This window comes from Porites lutea, chromosome 1 (genome assembly GCF_958299795.1).
Source record: "Porites lutea chromosome 1, jaPorLute2.1, whole genome shotgun sequence".
NCBI classification, from domain to species: domain Eukaryota; kingdom Metazoa; phylum Cnidaria; class Anthozoa; order Scleractinia; family Poritidae; genus Porites; species Porites lutea.
The window spans coordinates 24,022,950-24,044,426 of record NC_133201.1 but is presented as its reverse complement, the minus strand read 5'-3'; the positions used below and the strand labels follow the sequence as shown (position 1 = coordinate 24,044,426).

The 21,477-nt window shown below is 36.6% G+C and overlaps 3 protein-coding genes across 3 annotated transcripts; all 3 read right to left on the bottom strand.

The window, feature by feature from the left end:
• Positions 1–51: 51 nt before the first annotated feature.
• On the bottom strand, positions 52–7,352 carry LOC140926648 (tolloid-like protein 1). Its single transcript, XM_073376370.1, has 4 exons — positions 7,253–7,352; positions 4,758–4,852; positions 2,171–2,533; positions 52–308 (listed from the first exon to the last, which is right to left on the bottom strand). The coding sequence occupies exons 2-4, from the start codon at positions 4,810–4,812 to the stop codon at positions 52–54; spliced, it is 675 nt and encodes a 224-aa protein (XP_073232471.1). The 5' UTR covers positions 4,813–4,852; positions 7,253–7,352.
• Positions 7,353–11,243: 3,891 nt separating this feature from the next.
• On the bottom strand, positions 11,244–21,046 carry LOC140946853 (uncharacterized). The gene is made up of 3 exons (XM_073395961.1): positions 20,712–21,046; positions 14,247–14,274; positions 11,244–13,663 (listed from the first exon to the last, which is right to left on the bottom strand). The coding sequence occupies exons 1-3, from the start codon at positions 20,817–20,819 to the stop codon at positions 12,654–12,656; spliced, it is 1,146 nt and encodes a 381-aa protein (XP_073252062.1). The 5' UTR covers positions 20,820–21,046; the 3' UTR covers positions 11,244–12,653.
• LOC140950428 (uncharacterized) lies at positions 14,470–19,790 on the bottom strand. The gene has a single exon (XM_073399657.1). It carries the CDS (start codon positions 19,788–19,790, stop codon positions 14,541–14,543), a length of 5,250 nt encoding a protein of 1,749 aa, XP_073255758.1. The 3' UTR covers positions 14,470–14,540.
• Positions 21,047–21,477: the final 431 nt, after the last annotated feature.

The window sequence follows — 21,477 nt, the reverse complement described above, 5'->3', positions numbered from 1 at the left end:
AACACAATTATCACAGGTTAGTACTGAAATATGGTTGGATATATTAACATGTTAACTTGAGTCAAAAAACTTACCCATGACGTTAACGACAACCGTTTTGGAGCTATTTCCTGATTCACTATTTGCCAGAATTGTATAGTTTCCCGTCTGAGTGAATTTAAGTCCTTTCACCACTGGCCCACCCTCCAAAGGTGTAGATGAGTTGTTTAACCAAGCTTCAATGGGTGGGGTGCCTTCCAGCATGAACCAGGTATAATGCTCTGGTACACTGCGTACTACGGACAAAGGCATCCTTATCTTCGGCTTATCTATAAATACAAATAAGCAATACTTGTCTTAAATGGCGAAGAAAATTGTGCTTCTCGTTATAAAATGAGCGCGATCGTTTTTTGGGAGACAAAATGACAAGGAACATAGGCAAACCCATTACGTCTTGCCTTCGAGAAATAATCATTACAGAGACCGCGTGAGATACTTCAAGCTGTTTAGAACATGCTTTGGAAAATTCAGGGGAGACGTGTGTGGCTGTGTGTCAAGCTTCACCCCTCCCGTTGTTTCCTTGGACAAGGAAATTTACTCCAAATTGTGCCTCTTAAACAATGGGTACCGGCGACAAACTGCTGTGGTAAACCTGCGATAGACTAGCAACGCGTCCAGGGGGCGTGAGTTCACAACCCTTACATTCTGTTCACAGATATTCTACAACAAATTAATGAATGAGGCTGAGTATCTTATGAAGAATTATGGAGATCAAGGAGGGATAACACCCTCCGAGATCTCCATAATTCTTCATATGGTATTAAAGGCGAATTCAAAAACTGTTTTATTATTTATTCAAAATAATTCCTAGTTTAAAAACATAGCTAAAACATGCTTACCTCCATCGATGTTAGGTTCATCTTCGATAGTGCACGTTTAGGGTTGTTCAGCTATGCAAATATTCTCCAAATAGCAGATGTCGCCCTTTGGGTTGTCTTTTTGCTGTTCTTGTCATGTTTTTAGCTATTATTTCGCCTAGTTCTTACTCTTGAAACATGCGAAATGTCCGCCTTTTTTGTTTTCACAACCAAAACAACTCAACTCCGTCCCCAGGGCTTCTCAGTTAACGGTGTATTAACCTGCAAGGAAGCTGCACTTTTGACGTCATCGGTTCATTAATCGCAAAATTCTTTCAAACTTTGTCATCAGTAGCTGGTTGTGGTGAATTATGCGCGTGCCTTTAGCCAATCATAATCCGGGAAATATTTTGAATGAATAATAAAACAAATTAATGAACGTGGTAAACGTTTCTATTAGAATCTGTTTTTTCTTTCCCAGAAAATTATGTACAAATAGACACGGCAATAGTAAAAAAGTACCCGAAAATAGTAAGGTAAAGGACACAAGAACAGTTCTTAAGTTGAGAAAAAGAAACAACTTTCTTTAAAGCGATAAAACTCAAAACTGTTAAGGTTTTTATAGTGCTCTTGCTTTTTGGACCTCGATCCTGTGACTTTTTTTCGCCGCTGGGAAAAGCCTGCTCTATTTCTAAGTTATCAAAACATCGACGGATATCAAACACATGATTCAAAACAAATCATAGCGTTTAGTAAGCTTTTGTTGGAAGATTTCGAGTCTACTTTGAATTTTGCTTAATTGTTCTCTATGGTTTCGACATCCTGCCGAATTGTTTCCAGGCAGTCCTTCACATGCGATTCAGAAATATCGTCATACACATCATACTTCCTTCCTTCTTTCTTTGACGCACTCATGTTTCAAAAGGAAGACACCAAAGATCAAAGCAACTTATACAGTAACCGTAGAAAAGTGTCGTCCTTTTACTTTGGTAGGCTTGTTGGAAGTAATCTTGCTTTAGAAAAAGCTTTTATGGCAGTCAACGGGTATAACAGAACAGTGATTCTAGACACCAAATATAAATAAGGTATTTCTGTAAGTAATGTATGGAGTCATTTGCTCTATCAAGAGGCCCTATAACAAGGTCACGTAGGAAAGTCATTCTTCATTTTTACCTATATAGAACAAATTAGACTTTATTATTGGGAGTTTTCTGATGATTATAAATAATATGATATAGTTCAACTAATCTTATCAAATAGGTTTTTCCTAATTGATCCTCAATGAATTTTCTTCGAACATTTTTGAATTCTTTTTTTTGGTACATACAGCTCACCTTTTATTGAGCTTGAAGAGTAGACTCCCTTGAAGTTAAAAAATGCCTCTTCGTGATACCTTTGAAAGGTTACCATCATGAATTGACCACTTGTTTGTACAATGAATGGGCGTCTTGATCCACTAAAAATACCCAGCAAGGTATCATTTTTACTCTTTCCATCATATACTTCAATCTCGCTCCTGTAGGTCTTTGCACCATAACCGCGGAGGTTGAATATAGTAAAGTTTAATTTGACGGTGTGGTTAGATGGTGCTGTAATGATCCAAGTGCAATTATACATGGAGTAGTTTTTGGTAAAACTGGAGCTGATGACGCCATTGGAGCTACCCACATTGTAGAAGCATGGATTGGCGTGCACATCTGGAAATGAGTACAAAATTATAGAGATTATATTTATCATTCGAAATAGCAATTAAACAAAACAGTCAGTTTGCAACTTTGAATATTAAGAGTATAAGCTGGATTGAGGTTACCCTTAAAAAGCAATTGTTACAAGAAACAATATCATAGAATATAAAAAAGGTAAAACTTTTCTGTGGCTCATGCACAGAACTAGTTGCCATTCCCGTCGTGGCAACTTTTTAGTAGGGTCTTGGAAAGAAGATTAGGCTTGAAGAGCATTTGAATCACGTGACGTCACGTCGGCCTTGTTGTGCCAAGGATCCCTAATGTAATGGCATTTGTAATGGGAAGTGGAGTCACAAATATATCAATAGTCGCAAATATCTCAAGGGCTAGGAAGAAAAGTTAGAGTTGGTGAAAAGCGTGTTTAGGGTTTCAATTTAGGAGATGGATAAAAAGTGAATTGTACGTAACATCACGTTATGCGTCTACAAGTGAAGAGGTGAATGTCCTAAGGAAATACCCCTTAAACGTTTCTTGAGTAGGATACAGTACTGTGTAAAATAAATCAGAGCGAACTTATTTCGGCGAATAAATTGCATACTTTCCTTTTAGTCGAAAACAGGTTGAAATTTAGGTGCATCTATTCTTCTAACCTCGGTGAAACTTTGCAAACTAGGTGACGAATCAAAACGAATTCTCGCGGCATGAGACAAAATTAATGGCAAATGGTCTGCGGACCATACACTTTTTTCTTTTTATAGTTGAAAATTTTTGTCAAATTTTATTTAATTATATTTAAAGATCTTTTAATCAAAGGTTGATTAGTCTGGATGCAGATCGCTTTACCTTTCCTCAGGATTTACTAGTGAGACAGATTCCATGAGCCGTCCATGATATAAGTAATCATAAATTTTGTTTATGATTACTTATATTGCTTACAGGAGTTTTGTAGAAAGATGAATAAAAAAATATTGTTGTTGTTGTTGTTGTTTATTGGTTTAAATTTTATTTTCCTTTTTTCGGTGTATTAGTAGTATCCGAATTCGAACCCTTGAATAACAGCTACAACCCCGGACAAAACTGTCGAGACAATTCCATCTATTTTCTAACTTTTGCGCCCCAATCCCGTCTGCTCTACACGGAAAAAATAGCCCCCTCCCCACCCTCTATTCAAAGTTGTCTTGGTCTGAAAACCAATTTGTATAATTGCCATGGTATCCTAAACAACTTTGGATAAGGGGAGGGGCGAAGTCGGGCATTCTTTTGGCGGAGGATTCAGTTTTTGCCAGGATGACAGGAACAAATAGGCATTTTCGCGATTTCTCTCAACAGGTTTTGTCCGTGCTTGTGTGCAGACTGTTTTCGGTATTCTTTAACTTTCATACCGATTACCACAAGAAGTGATAGTCCTCTTTTTTGGTCAAATTGATAAAAGCCATTGTCTCAGCATACTTTTTCTTTCTTTTGAACGCCGCTTTTATTAAAATAGCAATATTCTTTCTATTTGTGTTATTTAATATTTTCGAGATTTTTTCGCCCAGTAAAGTAGCCTGTGAACAGGCTCTCTGTTTGGGAAAAAAAAAGCCTATTCACAGGCTACCAGTAAAGGTGAACCTTTTAGCCGCGAGTAACCAGAGCGAATGTCAGTACGCAATTGATTCATCGACTCCACGTGCGACTAAACTCTAGAGGGAGAAGCAATTGGTCAAGTCACACAATATCTCGATCAGTTACACGGATAATGTCAGGCAATAACAATCAAGTTACTATAAGCGGAGGGGAAAAGCATTAAACTCCTATTCGCAAGAAAATATTCCATATTTTTACTTCAAAGAATCTGGCAATCGTAACTGTATTATATTGATGTCGTCCATGTTTAGACTACCCCTTGCTGGGGTTGTAGAACTAATTATTGACCCACCCCTTATAACATTTGCTAACATTGTCACATTTGATACCAATTTCTTACATGTAGCAAAAACGTAATCGCTTATTACGTTTGTGACCTATCCCCACAGAATTTGTAAACCTTAATGCATTATTTTGACCCTTATTACATCAGGCGCCAGTTCCTTATTACTTTAATTTTGGACCCTTACATTTGGCACCTATAACATTAATGCGACCTCAACTTAACAGCCAACACAGAGTACAGCTTAAGTGCCACGCGCATCAGTCCGTCTCAATGTACGAAGATGACAGAAATTACTGTGTATGTCGTAAGGAAAAATCCACTTGCCTTGCCACATTGCGATGAAAACGACTGCAAACAATATTTTTTTCATTCTTAACATTTCCAATCTCTTTCCTTTTCCACTCTGAAAAGGCCAAAATCTGAAAAAAAGACAGGAAAAATCAATCAAAAGGGAGACATTATAGCGAGACTCTCGCTCTCAGACTTGGCAAAGAGTCTTAAGGCTCATGAATGATACACTTCTTTTGTTTTATTCCCTCAAGCCTCGGAACCAAGTATGAATTTTAATATATCGAAATTGGTTTATTTAGGTATCCATACACATCAGAGAAATTTTTGTAGTCACGTGACCGTACGTATACCTGCCCGTCCCGCCCGTCCGTCGGTAAGACGGCACCACAGGGTAACCAATGTGAAATGGCATTTTGTGCTTCGTGTGGGAGCTTGCAACCTGTGTTTAACTTGATGATAGACATCCATGTTTGGTTAATTGACAACTGTCAGCAAAAGGGTATCCGCTGACCAGTATGGCATGACCTTATCGCAGATTCAGGTTTCAACTCGAGGTCAAGTATTTTATTATTATTTTCCGCTGACCAGTTATTTGCTTTTAATTGATCGCAGGTTCAAATTCAATGTTCTTAGCAGCAATTGTTTCTTGTCTATTGAGCCCCTCCCTAAAACGTCATATGGTCGTCCCCTAATTTAAGGCAAGTGTAGATTTGTAAATTTCTTTAGCAATAGTTTCAATTTCACGGGGGCTTTTCCTTTGGTTCTGGCTAAAGCTATACATTAAACATAAATTAACTTAAGGCATAACATAGTAAAACACAACTGAAATGTCTGAAGAAGGGTAAAATTTCTCCTACAACACTAACAATTTTTAATTAATACTTTTTCTGTAAGAAAATGAATTTGAAGGATTGTAGTCTCATTCGCTGTTCCCCTTTTCAAGAAACAATTTTTACGTACAAAAAGCCTTGTTCGCCACCCAAATGACAATGATATTGGTTCATATGCTTAGATTCATTTGGAACAGTTAGCTATTAAATTCATAACCTTACAAAGTAAAATGTTGTCATCCTATGCGGACATATTTTTTTACAAGCTCGGCCATGATACTTTGCTCTTTTAGAGAAGAATCATGATTGGCTTCAATACCCTGGCTAATTCTTAATAGCCAATCCCTTTTTCTGTTGATTGAAGCTAATTGATGAATATTCCTCAACCAAAACGGCTGAGAATATCGTGAAAACTTGTAGTCTCTTCGAGAATATTTCTTACCAGTGCGGTAAATATTAAGTCCTTTACTTTACATTTTCGGCGGGTTCGAAACGCTTAGCAAATTTCTAGAGTTAAAGCACGAACCTCTGGCATAGAAACCACACAAACACGAAACGTTTTGTGACCTTGCAGTTAAATTGCAAAATAAGACATTCGGAACTGAAATATTTTAAGGGGGTCTCCATCAGCCGCTTTCTTCAACTTCCGTTTGTTTGTTTTAAGAATGTTCTGTGAGTCAGGACTCACCTTAATGATTTATCCGTGAAAAAGAAAATAAATGAGACGCACAAGTTCGGTGGAGTAAAGATGTCTCTTTATGGACACTACAGGGACATATCCAGGAGTCCACATTAGAGAGTTTTACGTATTATGGAGATTGGAATTGCGGTAAGAAATTTGATATCTTTGCATGGAAAGAACTGTCCATAAAAAGATATGTCTAAATGAGAATTTATAAATGTATTTCTATCAAAAAATCTAGTAAAAAAAATTGCGATTTCCTGACAGAAGGTAAACCAACATGGAATCCTGCTGCCAGCAAACAAGTATTTTGGGGGGTAAAGATGCTCAAAATGCGATCAATTTATTCCGTTATCCTTAAGTTTAAACCCACCAATAAATGAAAGTCAGTACTATGGTGGAAAAATACATAGTTATTATGTGTAAAGATGTTTTGTCAATAGTTCGTTTAATATAAACAGGTTTCTGTTATACTCAGCAAATTCGTAAAAGGTAAAGAACCAGAAAACCTGACGTAAAAATTCTTTAAAACGGAAGCCTTTTTTGACCTCGTGGTTAATTCTCAAATAGAAATTTCTGTTCCATCTAGAGATATCAAAGGGATCTCTAGCCATCTTAAACATTTTTATTTTTATTTTATTTTTTAACTGTGCCTTGATATTTGTTTTCAGCTACTGAACTTCCGCTGTTCGATCAACAGTCAATTTTAAACAACATGGTTCACACACAAGGCGCAGAATTTTTCACGAAGTATGAATGGTATCGAGTACAAACATCTTTTTAAAGAAAAATACACTATTTAAAAGACTGACTGATCAACTAAAATGGAAATTATTTTACTGTTATGTTATGAGAATCGAATTGGCGCGAGGAGGAGATGAATTCTACTTTGCTTCTCTTATACACTTTGAAATACTTTTTTAAAAGTATCTTAAACATAAAAGTAATTTATCCCTGACTTTTTTGCTTGGTGAAGGTATTCAAACTAACAAAATTGTTGATATCAAGTAACTAACCTTGTACAAAGCCTGATTATAGCATTGCTTGCAGAGGAACTTTTATGACCAAAATCCAAGTTTAAATTTACACCGTTTTATTAAACACCTGCAGGCAAACCCTAAAATTGAGCTCAAATGTCTCTGACTACAATAAAGATTAAATAAGCTGGACGAAAGTTTTTCTTTTGATGGTGAACGAAATTTAAATACATAATTATCTTCTCTCCATAGGGGCTTGTCAGGGATAATGAAACAAATAATTCAAATGGAAGAAAACAAAGAAAAGAACCCAAAATGATGGAAAGCGAACCAGTTGTCTATTTTACAAACATGGCCCAATATTTAAACACAGGGATGTTGGAAACAAATCAAGGAAGCGGTAAGGGCAAGACTTAAACTCGGAACCTCCTTATTGCAAGTCCAGCGTTCTAACCACTCGGTCACAGTGTCACCTTCAAATTGCCTTCCTCAAATTACTGAGCACGTGAGGCTTGAACGTTTGAATTCAAACGAAGGTAGATATTAGTTTTTTCTATATTGCCAATATTATTGCACAAAACTCGCAATGAATCTTTTAATAAGAGATCGTGAGAATTGCTTAGTCCTTCCTTTTTTTCAAGGAAGTCGGTTGCTAAAAAACGACAGTGAAATCCTGCTGACTGATTCTAATCAGTTTGACAGAAACTGATTTGACTGACAGTTAACTTTAAATGATCACAAGATAGATGGCGGTTGCTATTTTAATTCACCCTTTATCAGTAAATTTTTGGATTATTCAAATTTTGCTCAGCTACTTTCCGAACAGATAAGTAAGAAATTACACATTTTTTTTATTTTATTGAGGTATTGCTCGTTCACCCAAGGAAACCTAAATGCTCTTGTTAGAAGCAAAATATATTTTCTCCTAAATATCGTAGTCTGGTAAGGCGAAGAAAGATCCTCTGGAACAATCTGTGTTTTTGCAATCTTTAAACATTCGCATTGATATGACACAATTTGTGACATTTGCTACAGCAAAGTGACATCTTTCATTAGCATTCATGATCATCACAAAATGTAGACGAGAAAATTAGCTCCTATAGCCCAAGAAGAATAGAGCATCAAGAAATTGCTTCCAAATAAAACGACCTTTTCACGACTCCAGTAAAGTATAATGTGCCCCAGTGGTAAGCACCAAAAGAACACGTATCTTCCAATTTACTGATCACCGTTTAGACGAACTTTTTTTCTATTCTTTTTGAGACCTCAAACAAAAATAATTTTATAGGACGTGTAAACTTATCGCTCACAATGAAAACGATGTTTCTCCGACATAGCCAAAAATCAATTAATTCAAAATTAAAATTCAAAGGTAGCGAGTGAAAACCATCGACAGGTTTTTGAATCCTACTATCTTTGCAATTTGTACAGTATACTAGATTTCCAAAAAATATATCAAACATTAATAGTATCACACATTGCTATATCTCAATGAAAGTTAAGGAAGATTTTAATTACAGACATCATGTTTTTTTCAGGAACTCTAAAAACCGAAATAGTTATCAAACCATTTTTTATTAAACCTCTCGCAATTTTTTCCCCTACTACTAAGTGCGGCCTTCTAATTTTAAGGAGTTGCATTCTGCTGACTTGCCGTTAATGGCAAAACATATAATTAGGGGGGGGGATCCTTTACAAAACGAATTTGTCAGCGAGGATAAAAATGTTGTACAGAAAATACGTGAAGAAAATTCTGCACAAAGTTCTTGCTTACAACAAATTGTGATACAACTTGCTCCACCCACTCAGTTTAGCTAATGGAACTGGCACAAAATGACAAAAAAATATATTTTAATACACGTATCGTTTTGGAGACTATGTAAATAGAGCACAACGGAAGCTTTTTGACTTCTTATTACCCAGGTTCTGTGGGAATAAAACCAATACCCAGCCGCTTAAACTTTAATCAGGCTGCTATAATTTATATGGTGAATAGAAAATGCATTAGCTATCACACACTAAAAGGAAACATTAACATCGAGGATGAAATTTCTTCAAAATTTCTTTTCGTGAACGTTTTTCTTTTTTAAAATTTACATGAGTGCCACGAATATGTGAACGTAAGATATTATGCAAACTACCTTGTGTTGAAAAAATATAGTTAAAAAATAAAAAAGGCAATTTAATACGGTTTGAATGCAGATACGCGTGGACGTGGGGAAAGGTGTGGATTAAAAATATCCTGGTAAGTGTGGACCGGGCCTTGGTGTTGAAAGTGCGAGTTTTTGGAACACGGAAATGGCCTATTATTAGAAGTGATGGATCAGGGCAGATAAAGGTTTATCACCCTGACTTGTATGGACTAAATAGGGATAGGGCGGGCCGATCTCCGGAGCTTCTATGCGTACTGTCTACACGGAGTTATTTCACCCTGGCCTCAGTAGCCAGGAAGGATATATCATGGTTCAGTTCAGGAAAGCGAACTTTGTGAAGACAGAAGTTTAATCACATTCTTTAGTGGTAGGGATGAACTTTTTGTAGAAAGAAGAAAATAATTTTGATATCCTTCAGCGGTCGCAGCGAAGCCATATGAAGATTTACTGTGGGCCCAGCGTGAAAAAACTTAACAGGGATTTACATACATACATGGACCAAAAAACTATGTAGTTATTCCGATCCAGGCATTTCGGAGAAATCTAATGAAACTGAAACCTTTATAAATGGTTATTTAGCCCCACGCTTTGAAAGCGGTCAAAGAAATTGTAACTAATTTTAATTAGTTACAATTTAAAAATTTAAAAAAATTTAAAAAACAGAGACGCCGTGGCTATATGCTCGGAAGCCGGAAAGGGTTTAAAAAACTGAATGCCCGGCAGTCAGAAAATTTTCTAGAATTTCTGAAAATCCCTTTTTCTAATCGTTTGAAAGTATCCGATCCTACCTTTACCTTCATTTTGATCCGGATGGTTGGCCTGTGGTTGAGGTTGAAACCTTGTGCGGGGAACACATGCGCAGAACGCGACACGTGCAAAATCACAGCCACAGCTGACGACAGCGAGCTGAAAGAAGTGAACGGAATGGCGAAGTAAAGGGTGAGTTTTCTTGGCTTAAATCTGTCTTTTTCGAGGCAATTAAATTAAGGGAACAAAAAGATCAATTGCTGAGGAAATCCAGTCAGATTAAACTATTAAAAATGGTTCTTGAGAGTAAAGAAATCAACAAACAACTTGTGATCGTACAGTGTCAGTCGCTGATCGGTGCATGTTTTTTTTTTTGAGATACGACTAAGACTTAATTTTGCTGAAAATCCTATTTTCAACATATGTGTTTTCGTTGAAACCCACCTTGTTTGAAATGAAATCATTCAAATTATGTTTTTATATACACTTGGAGCTAGTAAATAATAGTTTTGTTAGATTTTGGAGACGGTTTACGTAAACAAAGTTATCCACTTTGATTAATTTTAGCTTAATTTATTTTGTCTGCACAGCGAGATCGAAGATGGCGAATTACCGCTTGAATTTGCAGTTTTACGAGGTTTGCAGTATGTATAGCTACGTAACATCGGCTCCTTGTTTGTTCTTTCAAAGAATTGAGAACTCGGTAAGTCAGAATTTGTTTAAATGCTAACTTTACCGTTGGCCTAACTTGTATTCCACTGGTTTCCCTACTTGTCAAATTCGCTACGTCAAAGTTCGCTCCTACAAAAGCTTACTGGGCTCGCTGCTTATTGGCAAAGTCCAAAACTTGCACCGTCGGAGGAGCAAGCGTAAAAGAACAAGAAATTCAGTTGAATATTCTTTTATAGTGGGATTGAGGAAATATGTTAAAAGGTTTGTAGGAAGTAATATCTACCATGGTATGTATCGAACAAGTAGCGAAATGGAACTTGCTTTCAAACAGGATTTACATATTTAACTAGTAGTAATCAAAGATTAATAAGTGCGTTCGAAGTTCAATGAATTTAGCTAAAATCATACAAAAACAGAGGAGGAAATTAGTTGAGAGATTAAATGAGAAAGACGAAGTATTTAAAGAGCAACATGAACAATAGCAACTTTAATAGTGAAACCCAAATATGTAACCAAAGATGTTTATCTACTTAGTTACAATGTAGTTTAGATACTGATTGTGGGAGACTAACTTTTGTAACAGTAACATGAATGATAGTAACTTGAATAGTTACAAGGGATTGGTTAGTTGCAAGGGAAAATGTAACAAAACATGTTAGTCTACTCAGTATCTTGAAAAACTGAAAAAGATAGAGTAGATTTTATAACAACAACATGAGGCTATGATGAAGTTCAAAATGCTATGAAAATTAGATTTTTCCATGTCTAAACGTTTCGTGTCTGTGTGTCATAGCATTGTTTAACAATTTTTCTTAACTTAACAGTAACCTGGATGATACTAACTCGATTAGTCACAAGGTAAAATGCAATAATTAAAACATGTCAATCTACTCATTTACAATGTAGTTCAGATACTAAATGAGTGAGACTAATTTTTGTAACGGTAACATGAATAATAGTAAATTGAATAGTTTCAAGAAAGTTATGAAGTTGGTAATGCTATGAAACTTTTTGCAATGTTTAAAAGTTCTGGTGTTTGCATGTCATACCATAGTTTAACAAAAAAATTTTAATAGTAACATGAATAGTAACTTGAATAGTTGCATGGGATTGCTTAGTTGCAAGAGAAAATGTAAAAAAACATGTCAATCTACTCAGTAACTTGAAAAACTGAAAGAGATAGACTAAATTTTATAACAAGAACTGGAACATGAAGCTGTGATGAAGTTCAAAATGCTATGAAACTTAGATTTTTTTCCATGTCTAAATATTTCGTGTTTGTGTGTCATAGCATTGTTTAACTATTTTTCTTATCTTAACAGTAACCAGGGCCGGGTTGTTCAAAGCGCGATTAAGCAAACCCAGGGTTAGCGTCAATTTTTATTCCAGTTAAATTAATAACCAAAAGAGATTTTCTTAAGGATTCTTGCTCTTTAGTTTTATTTTTCGATTTGACTTCATGTGCAGCTTATAATTAGCTTTTGAAATCTTTTTAAACAAAAGAGATTAAATCTTTGATTAAGCTTTAATCGTGGGTTAGCAGTAATCGTCTTTTGAACAACTGGGCCCTGGATGATACTAACTCGATTAGTCACAAGGTAAAATGCAATAATTAAAACATGAGAATCTACTCATTTACAATGTAGTTTAGATACTAAATGAGCGAGACTAATTTTTCTAACAGTAACATGAATAATAGTAAATGGAATAGTTTCAAGAAAGTTTAATATGAAATTCAAAAATTAAGTGCTATAAAAGTTTTTGCGATATCTAAAAGTTTAGTGTTTGTATCTCATAGCATGAATTATTAGTAACTTAAATAGTTACTAGAGATTGGTTTGTTACAAAGGAAAATGCAACAAAACATGTTAAATGGCAATTTTTTCAATGTCCACAAGTTTTCGCGTTTGCGTGTCAAAGCATACTTTAACTGTGTCTAGGTTTAAGACAGCCTCTGTGATTTCCTCCTCTGTTGTTTCATTTGCAATTAAGTGACAAATTGAAAACAACTTTGGCACTGCTTCTTGATAAACCTGTAGCTGAAGCTTCTGCAGTGGTTGTTTGGAGTTTTGGATATGGATCTTGAGTGTCCACTTTACACTGCAGCTGGTTGCCTTTTGTGTTACTTTGCAGTTATCGCAGACTGCAATTTTTCCCTTGATTGTAACTTTTTTTGAACATGAACAACAACAGTTGTATTTGGTGACACTGCTTATTCCTAGTATTTCTCCAATGGTTTCTGTTGTTGTTGAGATGTCACTGACTTCAGGTAATGTTTGTTTGAAGGGTTCAGCGTCCTTGATGGTGTATAAATTATCTTGTTTTGGTGTGTTCAAGTATCTTTGATTCTGAGATACTTTCATTCTCAAGTTGTTGAAGAAATAGGTGGACTGTGGTGTGACGCTGTCAACATGCTCACCCCAGAAAATAACTTTTATGTAACCAGATGGATCAACTATATAGCCTTCCTGTTTTTTGACAGGAGAATCTTGGATGACTATAGTTTTGGTCGCACTTAGATGTGATATCTTTCCTTTTATTGACACTAGCTGTTGTGGTGCTACTTTTGACAAGGATGCAATTGATGTGACATCATCTTGTGCTTTGTATGGAAAATCAGCTGTTGTTGAAGTGATGGTTGTGTTCCTGTTTATTACTACATCACTTCGTCCATACTTATTGCTGATGTTAAAATTTGAAATTTTAACCGGTGATCTTTGTGCGGCCATTGCATCAAGAGTTTCCTTCTTTTCAGTTGCAAAGCATACACTGCCAATGAGATCTTTCTCTGTCTGAAGGTGGCAGTTAAAGTAGCTTGTTGGTCCAGATTTTTTTACTGGTGAGACATTATGCACAAAGCAAGTTATGTCTTGTTTTTCTGTAGGAGGAGGTAAAAAGATATTTAGATTAATGTAATAAATTTGGCATGGATGGGATTACTGCATAAGGTAGCTTGTGTTATTTGAAAAAAACATATGTGTAAATATTAGTCTCCTTGTTTCATGTACTGTAAATCCTCTATTAAGCCCACAGGGGGCTTATTGTTTTAAGGCGCATTGGGGGGGGGGGGGGGGGGGGCTAAATAGAAAGGAAGGGCTTAATAGAAGGGGAAGTGTTAAAATTTAGCAAAACAGGAGCAGTTCACCACTCATTAATTACTGTAATTAAGATTATTTTTAGTACAAATAACAGTGATATTTTGGCCAAAGTTCGCCACCAACATGCAAGAGGTGTGGGAAAAATAAATTGTATCATATAACTACATGAGAACATTAAAGGGTGACAAAAGTGATAGGAAACAGTGTACATCTAATACCTAGATGTTCAAAATAATATGTTTTATTAATGAGAGCATATAGAGCAGGTAAGGTTATAAAATGATTTTAAAACAAGAAGCATTAGTTTAATAGAAGAAAGGAACGTATAACCATAATATTTAAGTATGACCGGGAGATACATACCTGAAGCCATATTAGATCTCTGTCTTGTCTGTTGAAAAAAAAAAAAAATAAGGATGTATACAGATGTTTTAGGAGGGTGTTTAAAATACCTTTAAACCCTAGTTAATACAACACTCTGAAACATTACATGGAACTTTGCTTTAAATGTAGTTGGAAAGTGAACTATTGATAACCATAAAAAAAAATCATTTATGTATGCATGTGTTGAAGGCCATATAATCAATTTATTCTAATTAATCAATTTTGGGTGCTGTACTGTTGTGAGTGACTTTGTTCGCATCACTCAACTTGGGATCAATTTATATTTGCTAGATTATATAGCCTGCTTTCTTCTTCAAGTCTATATTTTAAATTAGTGGATTTCTTAAGACTCTTAAGTCTTTCAAAAGTCATTGGTTCAATAATACAAGATGAAAGTGTTTTCACTCTGCTTATAGCTACATATGAAATGCCTGCAGTAGTTTCAGTCTGACCAATGTCAATCCATGCTTTTGGCAGTGTTAACCCTTGGCTCTTGTGTATTGTGATTGCCCAAGCAAGTTTGAGAGGCAACTGTTGTCTCTCATGTAAACCATCTAGTGTCTGTGAGGTTATTGTTATTGGGCATATAGGCACACATCGTGGAATGCTATCACTGATAGATGGACCTCTATACTCATTAAATTTTACTATGACAGCGACAGGCAAGTCTGGTGGTTGCTGGTTGTTTGCATAAATGAAATCTTCAACCGTTCCAGTTGCACCGTTACAAAGTCCAACATCTATCCATAGGTTCATGGTAAGCATTACATGTGCACCTTTTGCAAGGAAAATGGTCGGTTGTAAACCTGACATGTCATCCGAACTTGCTTTCTTAGCTATATCACTAGAGTGACGTGCAGTGATGCAGGCTATTGGCTGATGAAGTTCTGATAACTGTTCAAAGTTATAATTAGCAACTTCTTCATTGCTGAAATAGAGCCTAGTGGCATCTTGAAACTCATTCACGTTCAATGCTATGGAAGGCTGTCTTGCCAAAAGAAGTTTCCAATCTTGCTCATTAGAATCTCCTGTGCGAAGGCGTATGAGTAAATCTCTAAACTGAGCTTGCTGTTGATTTAAGCCTTGAACCCTCTGGTTTACTGACAGTTTTACAACATTGCCAAACATGTGATAAGCTAAATAACCTTGTTCACCTGTAGAACTGGAGGGTCTCGAATGATATAATGGCTTATCTGCCACTGGAGGCAATTGAGCTGGGTCACCAACTAATATCATGGATTTACCACCAAATACTTCGTCATTTTTGCCTGTTGCTTGTCGGCAGCGTCTATCAATCCAGCCAAACAATGTTTGTCCTAGCATAGAGTATTCATCAATTAGGATATAACTGATATCTTTCAGCTTGGTTTGTAATGTGACAAGCCCTTGTCCTGTTAATTCTTTGTTATGTCTTGGGCCAACAGGCAATTTTAATAGTGAATGGATTGTACATCCGTTTATGTTAAATGAAGCTTTGCCAGTTGTGGCAGTCACTGCACAAGAGTGTTGGAGCAGGTTTCGGATGGCATTAATGAGGTAACTTTTCCCTGTACCGGCAACTCCAAGTATAATAAGAAGCAATGGATCTTTAGGGCAGGCTTGTTCAGAATGTGCTTTCACCATATTGTAGGCATGTCTTTGCATGTCACTGAATGTATTAACATCAATATTTTGTTGTTGCAAACCAAAGGTAGAATCCAAAGTATCTTTCTTAGTTTTTATCCAGGATGGCATTTCCTGTATTAAGTGATTTGCATACTTAATCTTGTCATTTTGCCAGTCATAATCAGGCTGAGAGGTTTGTTGTGTTATATTATCTTGGTTAACAAAATACCCAGGTATGAGATCTGCTAAATCCATCCACTCTTCACGCTGTGGAAGCTCTTCTGAAGAGTGCTCTATATTTGGTTCCTCTTCTGTGTTATTCTGTACACTTTGTAGTTTTTCATACCAGTCAGGAACATGCTCTTCAGCATATGGTGTTTGTAGAAATTCCTTCCATTTTGTGATGTATATTTCATCAGTGCCTTCCTGACAATCCCAGGCATTGTCTTGTGTAGTATGCCAAGGTTTGTGCTTAAGTAACTGATATTTGCAATAAAGTCCAAAATTTGGACCTTTTGAATTGGAAGAAAATACTGGAAAAACTCTGGGAATCATGTTATGAGGCTGAACTGTTAGTTTTTTGTTGACAAGTTTGTATTTTGTTGCAAAATGAATGAAATTAAGAGCCATTATATCTGGGATGGTTTGAATATATTTTTCCCTTTTAGCGTAAGTATCAAGCAATGAGTCATTGGTGACAGTATCTCCATCATTTGTTATAGTTTTGATTCTACGTGAACCATTTAGACTAATAGGTACCACATTAAATGATGAGCTGACAAGTTTCAGTGACATGAGATGATGCATAGTCTCTTGTGCAGAGAAGTCACGTTGGCCAAGTGACTTCATTATCACTTTTTTTATCAATTTTGTAGGGTTGCTATTGTTGTTGCAATTACGGACAATAGAATTAAATGCAAGTTTCATTACAGGTGACTTTGGTTCACCTTTTGAAGCATATTTTGCAAGGTATTCAACACATGCATGATAATCAATGATCACTTGAATATCACAGTTTGCCCTCCAGCCTTGAAGCTGAAGTCGTTGGTGATTATTGAGTCTGCTATCATTCCTCTTTGTTATGATCTTTGCTTTGTATTGAGTGCTTCGATCTTTTGTATGAATGGGCTCAAACTCTAGTTTTGTATTAACACAAGGTTCAAATGGAAACTTAAATCTACATTTCAGTTCTGTTTCGTTTTGTTTCTTTCTAAGACAATAGTTTGTACTACAGCGAGTGTGCCTTTGTACAGTATTCAACAAATCAACATAATCTTGTTCAGAGTCTTGTAAACTTACAAGGTCCTTGTGATGCTTTTGACAAGGATGAATAGAGGGCTTCACCCATGTGCCATTATCTGGTGGATCTGGATTATATGTAGACAATAACCAATCTACATACTGACAAACTACCTGGGAAGCCTTTTTCCCATCCACTATCTGTTGATTGAGTTCTAGTATATTGACTTGCTCAGCTGTATTAGTGGACATTTCAGCCAAATAGCCTTTTAGAGCTGTTTCTGAGAGTTTACATGAACCTGGATCATTTTTCAGCTTTGCTACACCATGACAATGTATACTACCTCTAGCTTGATATTCAAATCTGTACCAGTGCCACTCAGCATCTAGTGAATTGTATAACCAGTATTTAATAAAACTTTCTAAACGCTGTGTAAAGAACCAGTCTGTAATATGAGGATTGTTAATCACATTCTGCCGTTTGTTGTCAGTTGAATTATTACTGACTGAGTTGCCAAAAATTGCATGAAGTTCAGGCCAATGCATATCAGCAGAGGAGAATGTGAAAAAGAATGTTGGAGCTCCAGCATGGGCTATTATTGCTTTTAAATCTTCTTTAGCTTTGTGCCAATAAGCATTAGAACCAGTAATGTTACTAAGATAGCGTGATATCTTAGATATAAACATACTTGTGTTATTGCTAGTTGCCATTTGCCGCAGCTCTTCAGCAGTCAAATGAGCTTCTCCTGGGTTTTGTTTTAGGAACATGCCTGTCTGTTGCAGAATACGTTTTCTTTGTATCATATTCAATGCCCAGTAACCAAATCTGGGGTGAGTAGCAAAGCGATATACCCATTTGTCATTCTTGTTTTCTCCAAACTTTAAAAGGTGCTTTACTCTTTCTCCGAGTGGTATATCTCGGCGTAATGATGGGTTAGTAGGATCACCCTTACCATCTGGAAATAATGTTGGGAAAGCCATTGTTGCTAAAAAGGGAGTTACATACTCGTTTAATGGTTCACTGCCAACTGTTGGCCAGGGCAAGTGATTAGAATCATTAGACAATTGTTGGCGCACAGCTTCTATTTCTTGCTGCTGACACTCTGGAATAGGCAGAAAACTACTCATTTCAGTACCCTCATTATAAACAATGTCATCTTTATTTTGAGGACCTAAGTCAGGTTCACATGTGGCATCCAAATCTATATTCTCTGTTTCAACCGAGAGAAGACCATGTGGAACACCATGTTCTGGTAAAGAATTTAAAGAATTTTGATTGATGGTTATGTCCTTGTAGTGTGAGTTATTATTAACAAGCCATTGTAGTGCATCAGCTACATTTTGCCTTCGCACTGTCACATCTTTAAAACTGTTCTCTTTACCTTTCATCTTAACAACAATAACAGATAGATCTTTTGGGTATCTAGGCAGAGAATGTGCTAGTTCAGCTATATCCTGAGGCAAATTGATACAGTGGCCTGAATAGCCCCTTTGTCCACCAGGTTTTATGTAAACTCGCATAACAGGAAGTGCACGTGCAATAAGCATTTCTTCTACTTGGGTTAACCCCTGCAGTTGTAAAGGTACTAATGATGGCACCATGTCATTTTCCTTAGAAAACTTTTTTGGTTGTTGTTTATCTCGTATGCACCTCTGACACTGGTAGTGATCAACCTTCCTTGGACTGGATTTCAATGGCCATGCTTCAAAACAGACAGTGCATTGGCAAACTGAATACTGATTGGACTTATGAAAATCGTTCATGTTATTTTGTGCATGTTTTTGTTCGTGAACTGGACCAGCAGAGCTCTCTTTTTGTCCTGCAGAAATTGTTTGAGACCTTTTATAACTGGCTCTCCTATTTGCAAGTCTCTCTTTTCGCTTTTCAACAGTTTCTTCAGACGTTCTTTTTCTATAAGAGTCTTTGTAACTTTTTAGTCTCTCTTTTTGCTTTTCAACAGTTTCTTCAGACACTCTTTTTCTATAAGTGTCTCTCTTATTTTTAAGTCTCTCTTTTCGCTTTTCAGCAGTTTCTTCAGACATTGTTTTTCTATAAGTGCCTCTCTTATCTTCAAGTCTGCTTGCCCTTTCATTAGCTGTTTCTGTATATTTGACTCTTTTCATGTAATTTCTGTGCTTAAGAAGTCTACCATGTCTGTTTTCATTGGTTTCTGATAATTTTCTCTTTATGCATGTGAGTTTGTTTTTATATCTACTGTTTTTGTCAGTCAATGTTGAAACATAATGCAACTCGTTAATATATCCAATAAATATTGTCTTTCGTCCATCCTGATCAGCAACAGGAGTTAAGATTGTACTTTCAGGTGAATTTATATTAGACTGTGTGATATGAATGACACAGTTGTATGCATTGGCCACAGCTTGCATTATGATGTTATCACACCATGTGCCTTGTTTTGACATTTGTTGAATATAGTTATTCCAGTGATCATTAGAAATGCTTTCAATATACAATTCTGGGTAACTCTGTAAATGGCCAATTCCAGCCATACGAATTTCAAGATGCAAGTCAGCAGTCCTATACAGTTGGTGCGAAACTGATTTAAAGAAACAATCTCCAAATCCACCTACATCATGTGGTATAAGTCCTATGAGACGAAGCCTTTCAGTTAAACAATCCCATGGTAAATCATGACTAACAGCATTCTCAGGAGACATACCTCCATTTAATTTTGAATTATCATTATGAGTTTGAGGAAAGCTTTTTCCACCAGAATTCATTAAATCTGCCACACGGATATGTGTTTGTCTACAGTTACATGTAGAATAGTTATCTGTTGTTGTAAATTTTCTTTTCTGTATGTTCATGTAAAAAACAAATTTACTATAATAATGATCATTGGTATACCAGAATTTCCAGGTGTTGTAATTTCTACATAAATTAGTGATAAAAGAACTGTCTGGAAGATGTTGTCTTACAAAAGACTTGATTCTATTCCTAGACTTCGTATTACTTAGTGCCTTTAGAATTATTTTAACAGGAACGCGAGATGGTTCCCTGTCCCTTTTCCTCTGACAATTCACTCTTTTCTTACGAACTTCAACATTTTCAGAAATAGTTACACTATGATTTTCAATTTTCTCAGAAGAATAACTTGTCAAAGCCTTATCATGATCTTGTGAACTACAATCACCACTTATCAGCCCGGTAACCATTTGACTTTTGTCACTTTTCATTTGGCGCAATGGCCATCGAGCAGAATGACTCGGTTTATTTGCTTTGTGACCACAACGGGTCATTTGGCGCAATGGCCACCGAGTACAATGACTCGGTTTGTTTGGTTTGTATTTGTGACCGCTATGGGTCAAAGCACAATGGCTTGGTAGATTTGCTTTGAGACAACTTTGTGTCAGAGTTATCGGTTGATTTGCTTTGTTGTTCGGCAAATTCGAGGACATCAATTCAAAGCAGGAGAGCAGCGAAGGTCTTCGGTTTGTTGTAGTTCGGACAACGCCGACATCGGGCTTTCTACATGCTCTTGGAGTACTAAAAAGTTTCCTGGTAAGGCTTTGACAAGTTGAAGCGATGAACTTTTTAAGAAACATCGCATGAAGTTTGAGAAAAATAAATGAACTTACCGAATAATCCAAAGATATCCACGGAGGCGACACGGACGCACGAGCAGCTTGCACTCGCACGAGGTATAGTTGCGTGCGCACTCGCACGAGGTATAGTTGCTTGCGCATAAAAATAGTTGTGTGCGTATGTCCACCAGGTGAGCCCGCAATTTCTTTGGCCGGCTATTGGGCTTAAAATTCGTGCGCGCGCTTAATAATTATTCAAAATGGCGCAGATTTTGAACATCGCCCGTCCAAGTAACCAAAAATCTCGAATCTTCACGCCTGGCATGCACAGGTATCCCATCGACCACAGGATCCCCAAAGATTACGAAGCGTTCTCCTAACGTCGAACGCAAAAATTGATTTATTCGTCCATAGCCCTGGACGGCGGCTCGATCAAAGAAGCAGACGGATGCTCGCAGTGGTTTCTTTCCCTTCGTAGCGTAGCGTCCGGCCTGGAGAAACCACTGCTTGCAGGGTATCTGCTCATGCACAAGATATGAGTATGTGTAAAATAGTTCAGCTATGCCGGTCCAGGAGCAAGCCATATCGTGCCATTTTAACAACAGTGAGCTGGCTTATAAATGGTCAGCAATCAGTAGATAAAAATATATGTATTTTTGTAAAAAATGACAGCCTCATTGGTCAAAGTGCATGAAACCATGAATGATTACATGAATTCTGCTGAAAATTGGTCTCTAGCAATAGAAATTGGCAGCAAGGTTCTTACAAGTCATTGCACACCTTCAACAATGAAAGAGTTTTTAAATTTCATTTAGCTCAA

Bases quoted from the DNA above. Each gene is read 5' to 3' on its own strand.
- LOC140926648 (XM_073376370.1), bottom strand. From the start codon at position 4,812: ATGTTAAGAATGAAAAAAATATTGTTTGCAGTCGTTTTCATCGCAATG. The intron at 2,534-4,757 runs GCAAGTGGATTT...ACTCATTTCCAG, and splicing joins TTTCATCGCAATGTGGCAAG to ATGTGCACGCCAATCCATGC. The intron at 309-2,170 runs GTGAGCTGTATG...TTGTATTTATAG, and splicing joins CTCTTCAAGCTCAATAAAAG to ATAAGCCGAAGATAAGGATG.
- LOC140950428 (XM_073399657.1), bottom strand. From the start codon at position 19,790: ATGTCTCCTGAGAATGCTGTTAGTCATGATTTACCATGGGATTGTTTA.
- LOC140946853 (XM_073395961.1), bottom strand. From the start codon at position 20,819: ATGCGCAAGCAACTATACCTCGTGCGAGTGCGCACGCAACTATACCTC. The intron at 14,275-20,711 runs GTAAGTTCATTT...TTTTTTCAACAG, and splicing joins GGATATCTTTGGATTATTCG to ACAAGACAGAGATCTAATAT. The intron at 13,664-14,246 runs GTATGTATCTCC...CTCCTCCTACAG, and splicing joins GAGATCTAATATGGCTTCAG to AAAAACAAGACATAACTTGC.